The sequence below is a fragment of the Ostrinia furnacalis genome, unplaced genomic scaffold (assembly GCF_004193835.3).
Source record: "Ostrinia furnacalis isolate ACB-3 unplaced genomic scaffold, ASM419383v2 OfSCF4658, whole genome shotgun sequence".
In the NCBI taxonomy this organism is placed as follows: Eukaryota; Metazoa; Arthropoda; class Insecta; order Lepidoptera; family Crambidae; genus Ostrinia; species Ostrinia furnacalis.
In genome coordinates this window covers 231316-248697 of record NW_021134897.1, presented here as the reverse complement: position 1 = coordinate 248697, position 17382 = coordinate 231316, and the positions used below count along the sequence as shown (strand labels likewise).

Genomic DNA, 17382 nt, shown 5'->3' with positions numbered 1-17382 from the left:
ATGGAAAAAACCGAAGGGTAACCGTTCGCATCGCCGTGGCCATTTGCTAATGTTGACTGCTGAAAATCATTATTCGGATATTGTGCAATTGTGGTGCTTTATAATGTCACGAAAGTGAATGGCTGAAAAACCAAAAAGTTTTGTATGAATTTTTAAACTCCCTGTCCAATCAAGAGGAACATTTTATGCAATTCTATTTGCTTTTACCTCGCTCCAATTCTGTGGACAAGCAGCCTTAAATAGGAAAGGTTATACTGCAGTGTATTTGCCGATCTATTTGCCCTGTGACGCTGGAGTCGGCTATTGAGACGATGCCTAAGTATGTGCAAGAATGCTTTGATGTGTGTTAGCATTTCCAAGCATTTCTTAATGGTGACATTAAAACTCGTGCAACGTTGAATTTTCTCTTCAGACTTTATTAATATTTCTGCCCGTTTTACAGCGTATAAAACTATACAAAATATTATTAAGTGTTCACTTTGTTTCACATTGAATTTCACTTACTTTTCATATAATATCTCACTATAAAAAAAGATAGGTACAGCGTTTTTCACCGTTACAACTATTATTGACTTAGGTATACTAGATAAATTAATTAAAACAAAGTTGAAGTCTTGTTAAGTAAAATTACTTGCTTGTGATTTATTTGTTATCTATAAATAACATGATGAATGATAAAAAAGAACATTATACGATATAAATAATGTGCAAAACTAGAAAGTCGATATTTAATGTCAAAGTAAACATACTTTATAATTATTTGGAAAGACGAGCTCATTTCCAGTCGTCTGCCAGTCCTGCCACTTTCCGCCGCGTTATCGAATCAGGCGCCGGTGCGATGGCGGCAGATTGCGACTAGGGTGACCATAAATAAGGCACAACACATCAAGGTAAACAGTAACACTGTATCACCTTATGTCTGATGTGTCGTCACTGTTGCTTGACAGGATTTATTCTAATTTTAAATTTGTATGGATGTAGCATAAACAATATAAACCTACATGGCTACATTATTGCTCTTGCAAAAACTATTAAACGAAATTTTAATAACGCCAGAAAAGTTGTAATAACTATTGAACGAAATTTTACATTTTTGTAGCTTATAAAAATAGTTTTTCCCAATCTGTATTCAACTAATGGGCAATCTAGTTGCTGATAAAACGTATTTAATAACAAAGTCCAGTTAATCTAGAATATTACTCAAAGAAAACCGTGGCCAAACGTGCCAAGAACTAGGCTAACTGTTGACGTCTATTGTCTATACTGGCAGAAGATTATCATTCATTTCCATTTTTTCCATCTGAGTTTGAAGTCTCGTCAAAGTTAAGACGGATGGTGACCCTAATTTCGACTGTAACTTCGTCATTTCATTTTCTCCTAAATTATTATGTTTTCTGACTTGTAATAACTTAACTCCAGTTTGAGTGCAAAGTCGGAGAAAAGTCCGCGACAGTGCAAAGAAAAAAATATCAAGTACTTAAGTAAATGTTAAGTTTAATGTCGCAAAAAAACAACTATTAGGAGGCCACAGTATTTAGCTTGTTATGTTAATTATCAAAAATACTAAGATCTATGTAATGAGCATTTTTCCATTTCCTCTAATTTATATGAGACTGTTCAGTGGATGGATCAAACTATAGAAAAAAAATTATCCCAGATTCTAAGTTAAATAATTAGCAATCAAATAATGTTAATAAAGTAAAAATTCGCTAAGTAGTTTTCAAGTTTATAGGTAACAAACATCTTTTTAATTAATATGATGCGTAGATGTTTCAAAATATTGACCGTAAATTCCGACACACATCACATTAACATGGAAAAGGTGATTTATATGATTCTCTCACGCTTAATAATAAAATAATAATAATAAATAATGTATTTCATAATGATTAACAGGCAAGGTCAGGCGCTAAATTAATATTATAGTGAAGTTATACACCAAAAAACGACTAATTTCAACCGTGTTGTGATACAGAATACTAATGAAATGATTTGAATAGAAATGTCTAATAATTTCTTCGTCTAAAGGCTTTTGCTCGAAATTTACGTTGTTTTTATTTTAATTAACCATAATTAAATAAGTAGGGCAGTGATACAAGTGTTATTTTGAAGGTTATTTCATTTTCAAGGCTAAATTAATATTCATATAGTTCAAAATATGTTTTTATATATTTTTAAGTATCTTAGCATTGATGACTTTTATATCTGGGGTTAAAACTAGGCCTAAACTATTTAAATCCGTTGTATAAAAGTAATTATACCTAGTACGTAACAAAATTTAAATTAATAAGTAGCGAAACGACTCAACTAACAAAATTAAAAGGTTTATTTATTTACATCTGTTTCCAAAAATCTGTTTATTTATACAATCGCTACCACAGGGCCGGTCTTTATTAAAGCCAAAAACTTTATTACCAAATAAATTCAAATGACTAAACTGGAACTGAGTCGGGAAGTTTCCGAATTAACCAAATTTAGCCAATTTGTCAAAACGAACTGGCTAATGACTCGAGTCCATGGCGGCGTGGACTAATCATAATTTAATTTCGAGCTCAAAGAATCCCTCAATGCCCATCAATCATCCATCCAAATTATCTCATGAGAACGAAATCCCATGCATTGGATTTTTGTTCTGCAAAAATGTTGTCAATGTGTTCTAATAACTTTTATAACTCGATTTTCTTTAATGCTCTTGGATGTCTGATAGCAGAACAGAAGAATTACTATTTGAGATAGGTAACTTTAACCTTTCTTATTTAATAGTGCCGTGCTTCTCTTTGGAAAAATGCTGCAGATGCAGCAAGCGCCAAAAACAAATAGCAGAGTCCATCGTTCGTTAGAGAATATAATGTATTTCTAACTTTAATAACTGCATTTTCCCTTACTATCACGATTTCTTAACATTAATAAATGCCTTATTATAGCTTAGTTAGTTACTTTGTCCCTATCTTAATTCTTATCCCTAAACATTAAAACACAAGAGACATATGTACACTTAAAATATGTACCCCTATGTAGCATAGCTATTAACAAGAAAAAGTGTCCTCAACCAATCTCTCTCGTTTCCAGGTCAAGAAAATGGCAGAACGCGTCTCCAAATGCCGTGAAGAAGTTTCCAAAAACCGTGAAAAGTACCAAGCGGCTCTGGCGGAGATCACGGCGTACAACCCTCGGTACATCGAGGACATGACGGCTGTCTTCGAGCGCTGCCAGCAGATGGAAGCGCAGAGGCTGACGTTCTTCAAAGACGTGCTGTTCAGCTTCCACAAGTGCCTTGATATTAGTAAAGAACCTACGTGAGTATTAGTTTACATACTAATCTTTATTAGTTTACTACATACCTTCCATCGTCGGGGAACCAGACGCAGGTTAGCGTACCATCCCTATATTGTTATCATTCCACCAGCTCGCACTCAGCGTTTCGATAACTCTTTTATAATGCGAACAGCTAGGGACTAGAATTCGCTGCCTGCTGCTGTCTTTCCCGAAGACTATAATCCGGGTCTTTTCAAGGCGAGAGTGAATATACACTTACAGTGCAGATATGCACCATCCTAGACTGCATCTCACTTAACACCAGGTGCGATTGTGGTCAAATACCTGCCTTGTTATGCATAAAAAAAAACTTATCTATTAATCTTTGTGGCAGCCAAAGTTTGTAAACTAAAGTTCTATTGCTTTCTTTTGAATTCCGCGGAGACATGAGACAAAAATACATAAGACAAATATTCGCGTTTAAGACCCCGCAAGGTCTTTAGTCGGCCGATACCAGATCGGTGTAATGTTTGCATTTCTATGCTTAACAGCCCTACCAAACTATCGGCCGTCTAAAAGTTTGTAGGCTGCAGCGTGTAGGTCGAAAACGAATTGTCCAATTTATCCATACCATACCTACGAAAAATCGTTCGACACCTGAAATTTTGTTGCATCAACATCTCATTTTTATTAACAGCCATCAATTCTCTGTGCATTTATATCCAAAAGAAACAAAGGAATGTTATCTATTTTCGTAAATTAAGTTAAAAAAAAGCACTCATCACATGTTCCAATCAATTTTAATACATTTTCTTTTCCTTTAATCCTTCCAAAAAACAACCATTTCAGATTACCACAAATATACGAAGAGTTCAACCACACGATCAACAACGCGGACCACCAGAAGGACCTCAAGTGGTGGGCCAACAACCACGGGGTCAACATGGCCATGGCGTGGCCACAGTTCGAGGTACGATGGAGACGCCACGGCATCTCACTTGCTAAAACTGTGTCTAAACCGCGATGGATTGAAGCGGCTTTCGAATCAAATCGGAGTGCTTACCATGAGTTTATTTACGTTAAGTGTACTCGCTAGCGAGTGCGTCACAAATATCTATGACGATTTTAGTTCTTGAAAGTGGCCGCTAGGGGCGCTGTACAATCTGTCATACATAAATGACATTTTTACGCAGTCGCTAGCGAGCACACCTAATGTTAACTCACGGTAAGCACACTGATCTCTTTCTATTTCAGACTTCATAGATCCATAGGGTTAGTAAAAATACTTAAAAAAATACTTAAATGTTATGTGTAGGGTTAATGCTTATTATGGGGTATAATAATCCCCTACAAATTAAGTGACATAATTTCTAAATCTTTAAACCATTCTCAGTCGGCTTTTACTTAAAAAAAACATAAGTGTGACTTACACAATATTTATTTAGATTCCAAAGCTAAGCTCATTTGGTCTGAAACCGAGGTTAATTGAATTTCTAATAACTAATTATTATCATCTACGAGTATGTTCCGAAAATTATTTTACTCTAAAACGTGCTCTTATTTTACTCTAAAATTATTTTACTCTAAAAAAAAAGTTATTTCAATCCATCGTGCCGTGTTCCCAGCAATCTTTACCTGCATCGTTAACGTTAACTCCTGAATGCTTACTATAGTAAGGATAGTTGCATTACAGTACTTTGAAACTTATTTATTGATATGTAGCATGAAGAAAGGTTTCCTTCTTCTCCCTTTTTTCGATGTATTACATTTATTTAAACCTTAAGTAGTAGCAGCATATTAATTAATTGAAATATTAAATGCTATTTTTTTAAGAAAAAAACTACAAAAATATAAACTATTTTTTTCTTAACAATAATAGCATTTAAGACAAAAAATAAAAGTTTAGAATCAAAAATCCCAAAATTAGAGATGAAACGGATATCCGGTAACTATCCGGTAGGCCGGATATCCGGCCTAAATTTACTATTCGGCCGGATACCGGATAGTAACTCACTATCCGGCCGGATACCGGATATTAAAAAACTACGACAATTTCCTGTTAATAAAATGAAATACATTAATCTTTGAGGTAATTATCAATAAAATGGCTTATAATAATGACGGCTTTTATTTAAAGTCCAAAAAGTTTAAGGCCTTTCAAAAAACTAATTTCTTTTTCTGAGCTATTCACTCTAATGATGAATAAATAAATAGTAAATATCTGTTAATGTTGAATTATTGCCAAACAAAATAGGCGATCTTTTTTTCACTGATGGTCTGATGACATGATGCTGTTCAGTCAGATTACGCAGTAACTAATTTAATTTTCGCTGCACTTACGATGGCAACCAAAATCGCCCGAATTAATCTGCCCCCTAGACAAGTGGCAAAATCTGACATTCTATTCGGACGAATTCGATTTTCGAAAAGTGTGTCTAGTTCAGTCTACTAATAGACCCACTGATCGCGTTCGAAGCACCTGTGCGGCGCTAAACTCGTCACGACATGCAACGAGACTATGGGCCAACTATCCGGCCGCCGGATATCCGGCTATCCGGCCTAGCAGCTGGCCGGATATCCGGTATCCGGTATCCGGCCAAACAACTATCCGTTTCATCTCTACCCAAAATAGTTTAGAATCAAAAATCCCAAAATAGTTTAGAATCAAAAATCCCAAAATAGTTTAGAATCAAAAATCCCAAAATAGTTTAGAATCAAAAATCTCAAAATAGTTTAGAATCAAAAACCCCGAAATAGTTTAGAATCTAAAATTTCAAAAGAAAAAAAAAATCTCTCCGGCGGGGAATCGAACCCCGGTCTCCCGCGTGACAGGCGGGGATACTGACCACTATACTACCGAAGACTTGCGGGTGAATTCGAAATTAGTGGTTTTGTGATGCAGCTACTACCTACTTCAGCTGCATACAAAACCTACTTCTATTTTTTTAAATAATTATAATAATATATATAATAATATTACACAAATATCGTATTGTTTGTCACTAAAGTTAAAAGTCCAGTGTTTTTCTTTAGACAAAAAAAATCGATAAAATTAGAATTTTCTTTTTTAAACCAATTTTATTTCAGAATTAATTTTCAAATGCTTTTTTTTGTCATTTTTATGTATTCATGAAAAAAAAAAGTAAAATTGTTACGATTAAAATAATTTCGCATAAAATTCAAAAAGATCTCTCCGGCGGGGAATCGAACCCCGGTCTCCCGCGTGACAGGCGGGGATACTGACCACTATACTACCGAAGACTTGTGAAAGCTGCCGAAATTTCGAGTCTGTATCTACGAGCGAGCGACAATAGAATGTAATATTACGTCATCTCGGTATTAGGGATGTGCACTCAGTTTTGTAAAATTGAAAGATAGAGATTCTCTGTGTTATTGAGGCCAAACTAAAGTGCTAAGCTAATGTAAGTGAAGTTGTTCTGTCTTATCAAGTTCATAAAGTAAAAAATAAATTAGTTTTTAACATTGTTAAAAAATAAATTTATTTTTAACATAATCAATTCTTAGTTAAAAAGATTTTGCTTAGTTATTTTTTGGTAAGCTGGCGCCCGCTTGGCAGCAACTGTGCGGAGCCTCTTGCAGCTTGGCGCATAGTAGGCGGCATTTCGCCGCGTATGCCGCTCGTTACCCACCTACTAATAAAAAACAAGGATTGCCCTTAAGTTAAGGATTCAATATCGAGTATTGCAAACAAAACAACAATATTCACAATCCTATACAAATATAGGACGAACCAAAGGACTCACCCGTATCGATCCGCTACCTACCCGACGCAGCATCAGCTTTGCTCGCGTGCGTGGCGGCAACCGCGCGGCGCCCCTTGCCGCTTGGCGCATGGTCGGCGGCATTCCGCCGCTTGCGCCGCTCCTTACCCACCTACTAATAAAAAACAAGGATTGCCCTTAAGTTAAGGAGTCAATATCGAGTATTGCAAACAAAACAAAAATATTCACAATCCTATACAAATATAGGACGAACCAAAGGACTCACCCGTCTCGATCCGCTACCTACCCGACGCAGCATCAGCCTTGCTCGCGCGCGTGGCGGCAACCGCTCGGCGTCCGTTGCCGCTTGGCGCATGGTCGGCGGCATTTCGCCGCGTGCGCCGCTCCCTACCCACCTTCTGCTTCGGCGATGATGGCGCCAAGGTGGCGCCCTCTGTGGCCATTAGCGTCCGCTACGGGAGCAGCCGGTTCTATAGCAACCCGTTGATGGTACGATGGTGTAGGCCGTGTGTCACCCAGCACAATAGGATTGCAATGAAAATGTATTGGCACGTTTGAACGTAACGTTCTGGAGGTGAATGGCATATTAATAGAAAGTGGATTAAATGTATCCAAATATCAATAAAAATATAAGTCAAAGCAGAGCAGAATAAGTTGTCAATAGAGGTTCTTCACAAAATTTGGGTGCGTTTACAGAGAAATTGGAATCCTGAACACGCTTAAGAAATGCACTTTTTCTACAATATGGAACAGCAAAAAATTTGCACTACAAACAATCACAAACAAAAATGGGTATTGATTTTTTTTTAACAAAGACAATCTGTTGTGAAATAAGTAATACGAAGAAAGAATATGCCCGAAAGAGTCAAATTGTTTCAATAAATTAAGCACTTTATAATAAAGTCTCTTTGGAGAATACTTACTGACTTTGTACTGGTGATGCACGACTTTACACTGTAACGGTGGGGAATAGAGTCAATTTTCCATCATCAATAGCAACGACCACAGAGCAAATAGCACTCACGATCACCCACCATCATCTCACGAAGTCACGTTCCAGGAAACACTGTTCTTGTCTCTTTCCATTAACTGAGGTAAGAGTTGAACAGAAAGAGACAGCTAGCAAAAAGTTATTTATTTGCTTTTTTTTTTAATAGTTGGCTGCGTTTTTCTGTTCTAACATCTCACAGTGGAAATAGATAGAAAATATTTGTTTCTCTTGGAACTCACAGAAGTGTGGGTAGTGGGAATTCAAAGCAAATGTCATCAATGAACACTGGCTGCAAAAATCGGGGTTCGGTCACAAAATCATAGAGATTGATGTCACGCGGTATTTACTTCTTCTTTTAGGTGGCATAAAGAAGTACGGAGAATCTTTATGTGACTAAAAAAATACTTCTACGCAAAATATCTGAATCGTTTCACTTATTTTTGGTTTCGATTTAAAAGAAGAAATGTTTATTAAACAAATATTCATGTAAAAAAAATGTTTTACGAAAAAAATATGTGTAGTCCCAAAAAAAAGTTTTACGCTACTTTATTTCATGATTTGACCTAGTTGTTTTGTATTGAGTAAGGATGCCTGCAAATCAACCTACCACAATATGACGCATTTCCTCAATCGATTATGAACCCTACTTTAAAGATATAAAATTCTAAATCCATTGTGGAATTTCGTAATTTGTCGACGATACATGCTGGCATGCTTTTCAAAATATTTATTATTATAAAAAAACTTATTAGTACCTGATATAGTAGTTAGTACCTGGCTACTTTTAGTCTCTCCATGTGATGCTCCTTTCTTCTTTAAATGTCTAATCGCATGGTTTTCTTCTACCTCTTCTGCAGTGTGACGTCACGCAACGCTAGTAAACGACCTGCTTTTAGACCCATTGATGTATATTACAGATATATTATGTAAAAATCATTTTTATTTATTTACAAGGCTATACATTACAATGACTGATGATTAATAAGCTACTCCTAAATATTGTTTTTTGCACTTGAATATTTTCGCAATGTTACTGACAACCGTCTACGTATCTTTTTATTATACTACCTACACTAAAATACAATGCGTGTGTTCTAATGACTAATTAATTATTAATAAACAGATGTCAAAAATGTATATACCTAATAACTTTGCAAATCGTAAATATACATCAATGGCTTTGAACTCATTTTAAACCCACTAGCTTTCAATGGACGTGAACAGATTTGTTTGATTTTAATTTGATTTTCTTAACTTTTTATTTGCATTTAGTTGCGTACTGATGTGTTCGGATACAAATAATTGATAGAAGCTTCAAAATCTTTGCATTATGAATCATCTGAAAAAGAGAAAAAAATAAATATCCCAACATATCAGTGCAAAAGGCTGTGTGTAGTCGCGGCCCGTGTGAGTTCACTGACCCTTGACCCCTGCAATGACCCGCGACCGCGCCGGCGGGGTCCGGTGACGTCACACGGCCGCGACCGCGCATGACCGCTTGTGACCGCGACAGGAGTACACGGAGGAGTTCCGGGACATCGCCAAGGGCAAGTCCAAGGAGAGCCTGCCCACTGGGCCCATCACGCTGCTGAACCAGCGACCCGTCAGCGAAGACGTACGTGCTATTACTCATGCGGGGTGCTCAAAGTCACAACTGCGACATAATTACACTTTAATTCAGTTTAATTAAGTAAATTTACCCATCCTAAGGAATGGACTGTAGTGATTGATGCACTAAAATAATTCTTTTGTACTTTAATAATTATTGCCTATCTGAGATTCGTAATAAAGATACAGTTTGTGAATTTTTGCACCGCACAGAGCACCAATTTTTCATTGGCACATTTATTGGAATTGTCAGTTTGACAAATCAATGAATTGGGCCATAAATGAAAAACTGGTGTGTCCACTGAGACAGAAACCGACAGAGAGACGGGGTCTAAGCACATCGTACTCACCGTTTAGGCACAAACTGGCTGAAATGCCATAGAGTAAGTACTGACAGATGGTCCATTCCGACGACAGTTGTTTTTTTTTGTTCGTGACTACGCTGTGGTTAGGCCCTAGAGGGTATTTAAATGAGAATGAATGTAAACTTCAGCTTCAACTTTAGTATTTTGGAGCATGTTATAAAAATTTCTTCTAAAACAGTAGAATTTGGGATCAAGGTCATTCTCGTTTTAATCTCAAAGTCAAGTGAAAATTGCCAAAATTTTAAAATTCGTTGATTCCATCTTAAATTACTCAAAAATCTCATAATTATAAATGAATTATAGTTTTGGCAATTTTTAAAGCATTGACTTTTATATTATTAAGTATGCTTTTTATTATGATTATTTTTATTTATTTTATTTCGATGTTGCATGATGGATGTCGCTTCCCTCAACAATGCATTCGCATGTTTAACAATATTAAATGTTAACTAATAGTATTACAATAATTATATAGCATTTCCTATGTATTACAAAAATTATATACGTACAGTATATTTCTAAAAAATATTAAATTATCAAAGTTAATAAGTTATATCGTATAATCGTTCATTTGTAAAAATATGTACCCACGTCCCTGGATGTATAACCGTGTAGTACAATTTCATACATGAATATAACTTTTTAAATATTTTTAAGTATTGTGCTAATGCACAATTTTTCAAATTTCTTATATAAAGTTGTCTTTTACTACATTGATCGCGAATAACTTCTTAAAATAATTTATGGCATTCTGAAAAAAAAAACTTTTTAGTCTTTGACAGTGATATGTAACTATGTACCTCAACTAAAAATCTACAAGCGATTATTTTTAAACCTGATATGAAATTGTGCTACACAAAATCGAAATCCTCCAATAACAACAACAACTAATCCCTACAACCTACAGGAACTACCGCCGATCACGAATAACAAGGCGAGCAAGAACTCGAATCACACGGAGCCGCCGCCTGCGCCGGCGCACTCGACGAACAACACGGCGAACAACACGGCGAATAACACGGCCAACAACACGATCGACAAGAAAAGCATCAGCGCACCTATCGCTGTCACGTGAGTTTACACTTTTTGGATATGTTTTTAGAGTTTGTTGAATTTGTTTCAGTATTTTTTTCCTTGTCACAAGTACACTATGCGAGAAATTGATCGAGACCTAATAGTGTAAACACACACTTGGGTTAGTTTCGCCGTGCGTCAGTCACACTTCGGTGTGCGATCTAGTGATTCGTCTACTATAGGTCAATTTCCCGCACAGTGTACTTGCACCATTACTGATCCCCTTCTTGCCCCTGGAAAAGTAACATTAAATATCCTGAAATCTAGAAAAGTATTTCACAACCTTTTTCAGACGGACCTCTCTTTGGTAAACCTTACTAAGATTAATTAAATATGTTTTCATTTGTTTCTTTAAAATATGTTTTGCACAAGTTCAGTGTACAGGTCCATTTGCAAAATATGAACTGCCTTCTTAAGAGTTTTGGATTGTCCATCAGTGGTCTGTTTTAACTGTTAATACGGGCTACTCAGACATTGCATCAATTTTCTTTTTTTTATAAAGAGTATTAGTAAAGGCCTATTCAGACCTAAGCGGTATTCGCTACCGTCTGCGGCAGAGAAAACCCAGTGGGTATGCGGTAATAATACTGTTCAGACCTAAGCGGTATTCGCTACCGTCTACCTATGTACCTCTACCCACAGCGGCAGCGAATATCGCTCAGGTCGCTCTAGCCGCGATACTTGATACTAAATACTAGAGCGAAACCCGCGCGGTATGTACCTCTACCCACAGCGGCAGCGAATATCGCTCAGGTTTGAATAGGCCTTAATTTGTGTAATAGTCCCGTTAGCCCCTCGTAGTAAGCTAAAGATGCTTGTTACAAGTGGGCTCACCACAATAATCGAACGGCAGCAGGATCGAACCCGCGTTCCTCGGATTTCGAGCCGGGTAGTCCGACCCCTTCACCGTTCGGCTATCGTGGCTTTAATTAATTGAAACGTGAGGTCCGTATCACCTACCTACCCTCCCCTCTAACCCCCTATCCTATCCCACCCGCAGCATAGAGCGTCTAGAGATATTCGCGTGCGCGCCCCCCCGCCGGGGCCCGGGGCCCCCGGGGCCCCTCGACGACTCGGACTCGCTGGGGCACCACCTGCTGCGGCTGGCGCTGAAGCCGAGTCCTGACAGCCGCACCTATACCATCACTGATATGACCGATCACATTGTGTTAGTTGTCTCTGTGTATTATCAGAGTAAATACAAATGAGTAGGTCATCTTCATTGAAACGCACGAGCGCGGTTTGTATGTCAGCGCGCCAACACGTATGCGGCGCGCACGCACACACTGACAAAATTTAGCGGGGATTAGCGGGTTAGTCGTGGTTGCGCCGAATTTTGTCAATGTATGCGCCGCATACGTATATTGGCGCGCTCACATACAAACTGCGGTCGGTGCGTTTCTATGAAGATGACCTACTCATTTGTATTTACTCTGGTATTATTAAGAACCGATGAGGTCGAAAAGATAGCAAAAACAGTGGCGGATTTACCAGCAGGCTGAGTAGGCGGAAGCCTACGGGCGGCAAATCCGGCACTGAGCAAAAACATACTTTACCCATCTTTTTGACCTTGTCAAATTGAGAATCTCCTTTTTTGAAGTCGGTTAAAAAGCGGGAGAGATTGTTTTTGGAATTCCTATGGGGAAGCTTACGTACTTAGTTACGTTTTACTAGCTAGTTACTCAAACGTATAGGTTGAAGTAATCATGTTGAAGATTTGGTATATTAATTATTGTATATGCTGGTCCTTGTATTGTACCTAGTTTTTCAAGAAAATAATTTATTTATTTATTAATTCACTTTACGTTGTAAGATTAAATACATAATTAATCCAACATAAACAAAAGCATCAATCTATGCTTAAAATTTATTTAATCGAGTTGTGAGTTGCATTCTGTAATACGCACCTGAAGCATCTTGCTAGGCCTTAATTTATAAATCACATATCTCCAGGAACGGCACAGCATCCGCACCGAAATCGAACAAGACGTCTCCGGCTAAGGACTCGCAGGGCAAGCAGGACAACCCCTTCGACGAGGACGAGTGGGACGAAGAATCGGCCGGCGCTCTCACTGATACTGGAGAACCGGGCGTGCCGGTGCGGGCCTTATACGACTACACTGGGGCGGAGAGCGACGAATTGAGCTTCAGGCAAGGTGAGATATAACTGGGTGCATTGGACATATTGGTATAGACTCTTTTAAACTCATAGAACAGCCATAAAATATAGGAAGAGTCGACCGGCGCGCTCACGGATACTGGAGAACCTGGAGTGCCGGTGCGGGCCTTATACGAGTATACTGGGGCGGAGAGCGACGAATTGAGCTTCAGGCAAGGTGAGACATCATTCGTTTCAGCCAAATGACGTCCACTGCTGGACAGAGGCCTCCTCCAAGGATCTTAGATTCAGGCAGGTGAGCGTGGGACACATAGACAGCACTAAAAGTTGCAGTCGGCGGGCGCGCTCAATGATACCGGCGGGCCGGGCGTGCCAGTGCGGGCCTTATACGGCTACACTGGGGCGGAGAGTGACGGATTGAGCTTCAGGCAAGGTGAGATATAACTGGTTGCGTTGTACACAATAATTCAGCTGCTGCTGTAGATAAAAGAACTCAGCTTTGGACGAGCTTAGCATGGGACTGGTTGTGTGGGACACATAGTAGAACAGTTATGAATAAAGTAAGAGTCGGCGGGCGCGCTCACGGATACTGGTGAACCTGGCGTGCCGGTGCGGGCCTTATACGACTACACTGGGGCGGAGAGCGACGAATTGAGCTTCAGGCAAGGTGAGATTGAATTACGTAAATACCTACGTAATTTTATTGCTTAGGGCACCAAGCGGTCCCTTAATCCGGCACTGTATAGCAGCAAAGTAACAATCGGTGGGCGCGCTTACGTGCGCGGGTCTTTTACGACTACACTGGGGCGGAAAACGACGAATTGAGCTTCAGGCAAGGTGAAATATATCGGGTTGCATTGTACACATTGAACAGCAGCCCTAGATGAAAGAACTCAACTTCGGACGAGCTTAGCATGGGACTGGTTGTGTGGGACACATAGAACAGTTATAAATAAAGGAAGATTCGGCGAGCGCGCTCACGGATACTGGAGAACCGGGCGTGCCGGTGCGGGCGTTATATGACTACACGGGTGCGGAGAGCGACGAATTGAGCTTCAGGCAAGGTGAGATATAACTGGTTGCATTGGACATATTGGTAGACTCCTTCAGACACAGAATAGCCATAAATAAAGCAAGAGTCCGAAGAACCGAGAGTTCCCGTGCGGGCGACGAATTGAGCTTCAGGCAAGGTGAGCCTGCATTTTTCGAGACAGCTAACCGTTTAGAGCAAATGTTCCTGGGGGTGATCTGAGCTGAGGTGGAATTGTGTAAAGCAATCGTAATCATTTGACAGTTCATATCGTACGATTATTCTGTCAAACGCTTTGTTCAACTGACTTTATCGTACGTTATGAACTGTCAAATGATTACGATTGCTTTACACAATTCAACCTCTGATTAGGTAACTGAGCCGGTTGCCACGAGGTTTCCCTCAGCAGGAGGATAAGGGAAAATCTCTTTTCGAAACATTTAAGTAAAAAGTGCATCCACCGCTTCTCAATCTAAGTTTCATATCTAGCAACTATCCACATATTGGTGTCTTTTAATTCAAAGACGAGGAATAACTTTCGTAACATGTTTCGTCCCGTGAAGCGATTTCGATTAGGCATGGAAATGATTGCTATTTTTCATTCATTTTCATTCTATGAAATGATGATTTTTTTTCATATGATTTCACATGCGAAATTTCACAGGCAATGATTTTTATTCGCAGTGTTTTAATGTAGCTCTTTCATATAATGTGCTACTTTTAATGAAGTATGAATTATAATGAAGGATTGCTAATTAGCTAAAATATGAAATGTAACAATATCTGTATAATTTATGTCGTACAACAAAAAACAAACAGTTTCACAGCACATCAATAACCGCGCGACTAGTGAAAATCATTCATTTCATCTGCCTGCTATCTAATGAAATCATACGAATCATGACAAGGAAATCTAAACCTTACACCTTTGAGTTTAAAGTTCATATTTAAAATGCCCAGTTTCGTCCGTCATCACATATCTTGTCCTTTTCTAACACGCACACGATCAAATCATTCCTTCTTACTCGCTCGGTCGCTTCGCAGAGCAGCGCTCACGGACTTCGCTCAAATGAATGAATGAAATTCATGTGATTCGTGATTTCGTTGACTGTGAAATTATAGCAGTCTATGTGAAGTAAAATAGCAGGTGTGATCAATGAAATTCATTTCATATGATTTTTCACCTGCTATTCATGAAATGTTCCATGCCTAATTTCGATAGATTAAACTGTTAAGCTTGTTACTTTATCTCTCCAGGGGAACAGTTCAATAATTTACAATAGTACAACAGCAGTCAATATTTCATAACCATTCTATTCTTAACTTTCAGGGGACCTATTCGAAAAACTAGAGGACGAAGACGAACAGGGCTGGTGCAAGGGACGCAAGGACGGCCGCGTGGGGCTCTACCCCGCCAACTACGTGGAGCCCGTGGGCCACTAGCCCGTGGGCCACTAGCGCGTGGGCCACTAGCCCGTGGGCCACTAGCCCGTGGGCCACTAGCCCGTGGGCCACTAGCGCGTGGGCCACTAGCGCGTGGGCCACTAGCGCCCGCAGTCCAGCCCCTAAACCACACACCCCCACTCACAGCAACCCACACTAGCGGTACACGCTTACGAAACAGTGTACTTATAGTTCCAAAATACTGAACTGTCCTATGCATGACAGTGACAGTGGGGCGCCACCGTCAATACCGAATCGCTGGTTCCGATTTTTGCCATGTTGGAAACCATATAGTTGAACGATGGTAGCGCCCCCCTGTCATTGAGTTTGGTGGGACAGTTCAGCGTGGATCATCTATACCATGAGTTTACGTTAGGTGTGCTCGCTAGCGAGTACGTCAAAAATCTCTATGAAGGTTTTGTTTCTTGAAAGTAGCCGCTAGGGGCGCTGCACAATACTTTCATATGTCATTTATTTACGTAGTCGCTAGCGAGCACACCTAATGTAAACTCATGGTAAGCACACAGTCTATTCCACTTTGATCACCTGACCTTGATCACCCATGGATACGATGCCCTGGGTGATCAAAGTGGACTCCAGTAAAATTATTATTTTAGTGTCCTTTGATCACCTATAAATAAATCATTCCTCTGAATAGTCACATATTTGTTTGTTGCGGTTTTTAGAAAATATCAAAATGTTACAAAACGAAATATGTAAGTACAACAATTGGACATGTGACTATTCAGAGGTGTGATTTGTTTGTAGGTGATCAAAGGACACTAAAATAATAATTAAACTGGAGTCCACTTTGATCACCCAGGGCATCGTATCCGTGGGTGATCAAAGGATACTAAATTGTCGCTGGAAGTCCACTTTGATCACCTGGGTCATCAAAGCCAGATGATCAAAGTGGAATAGACGTACGAAACCATGTTTATCTATCAAATAGTTTTATCAATATTAAAAAATAACTTTATAATCCAAGTACTTGACTGTAGCAAGAATCAATTCGCACTATTCGTTTAGTGACTTTGATGTCTTGCAACTTGACCCGTTGCTGTGTCACCATCTTGTTTTGTAACATATTCCATTGTACATCTATTTTATTTAGCTGTTAAATTCAGTTGTAAGAGTACGTTAAATCCGTGGTAAAATGGTTATGGATTAGGAAATGTCGGACGCGTCGGCGATTTTTAAAGTATTGCCATATTTAAAAATTTGATTTACAGTAATTATAGATATTTTTATTTTATCGAAATTTTTTAGATTCAGTCGCTGGGTGCGATTTTAAATTGTAATATGGCAACTTTTATTTTTATGGTGTATGTATTATTACGCGTTCTATAATTCCTGGGTCCATCTGTATATTAGGTAGCCATACAATGTTCAGTAACGTATTGTATCTTACGAGACAGATTCCCTATAAAATTAGTTATGTTTTATAAGTGCGAGTCACCAAGTAGTCATTATATTATTACAGTGATGTTGTAAGTACATATAAATTATTTAAGTGAATAACGAAAATATGATCACCTTCACCGACGGCCGCTCGGCCAGAGCTTAACAGTCTTATGATCGTTCAGTTCATCCTAACTACATCGAAAGGGTCATCCTATCTCTTTTCGAAACTTTTAAATCCAGCTGATACTTTTTTTGGAGACCGTTTGGACTTTTTCGGAACCAAATTTTGTACGTTTCTAATCGGATCACCCATCTCGCGGATCGATTGTATTATAGGCTTAAGCGATTGT

The 17382-nt window shown here is 38.8% G+C and overlaps 1 protein-coding gene and 2 non-coding genes across 6 annotated transcripts; 1 reads left to right on the top strand and 2 right to left on the bottom strand.

Annotated features, from left to right (window-relative positions):
- The first annotated feature begins 3070 nt into the window (after nucleotides 1–3070).
- On the top strand, nucleotides 3071–16024 carry Synd (protein kinase C and casein kinase substrate in neurons protein Synd). Of its 4 annotated transcripts, XR_003656451.1 has the most exons (8): nucleotides 3071–3296; nucleotides 4105–4225; nucleotides 9503–9604; nucleotides 10870–11033; nucleotides 12990–13192; nucleotides 15516–15630; nucleotides 15706–15816; nucleotides 15987–16024. XR_003656451.1 is itself a non-coding variant. In XM_028314288.1 (7 exons), exons 1-6 carry the CDS (start codon nucleotides 3079–3081, stop codon nucleotides 15626–15628), a joined length of 921 nt encoding a protein of 306 aa, XP_028170089.1. In that variant the 5' UTR covers nucleotides 3071–3078; the 3' UTR covers nucleotides 15629–15659; nucleotides 15735–15906. The 4 variants fall into 4 exon arrangements, 3 of the variants coding, with proteins under 3 accessions (XP_028170089.1, XP_028170088.1, XP_028170090.1); XM_028314288.1 differs by lacking the exon at nucleotides 15987–16024 and having other exon boundaries at nucleotides 15516–15659; nucleotides 15735–15906; XM_028314287.1 differs by lacking the exon at nucleotides 15987–16024 and having other exon boundaries at nucleotides 15516–15906.
- On the bottom strand, nucleotides 6047–6118 carry TRNAD-GUC (transfer RNA aspartic acid (anticodon GUC)). The gene has a single exon. It is a non-coding gene; the product is annotated as a tRNA-Asp (tRNA).
- TRNAD-GUC (transfer RNA aspartic acid (anticodon GUC)) lies at nucleotides 6445–6516 on the bottom strand. The gene has a single exon. It is a non-coding gene; the product is annotated as a tRNA-Asp (tRNA).
- Nucleotides 16025–17382: the final 1358 nt, after the last annotated feature.

Bases quoted from the DNA above. Each gene is read 5' to 3' on its own strand.
- Synd (XM_028314288.1), top strand. From the start codon at position 3,079: ATGGCAGAACGCGTCTCCAAATGCCGTGAAGAAGTTTCCAAAAACCGT. The intron at 9,605-10,869 runs GTACGTGCTATT...TACAACCTACAG, and splicing joins AGCGACCCGTCAGCGAAGAC to GAACTACCGCCGATCACGAA. The intron at 13,193-15,515 runs GTGAGATATAAC...CTTAACTTTCAG, and splicing joins CGAATTGAGCTTCAGGCAAG to GGGACCTATTCGAAAAACTA.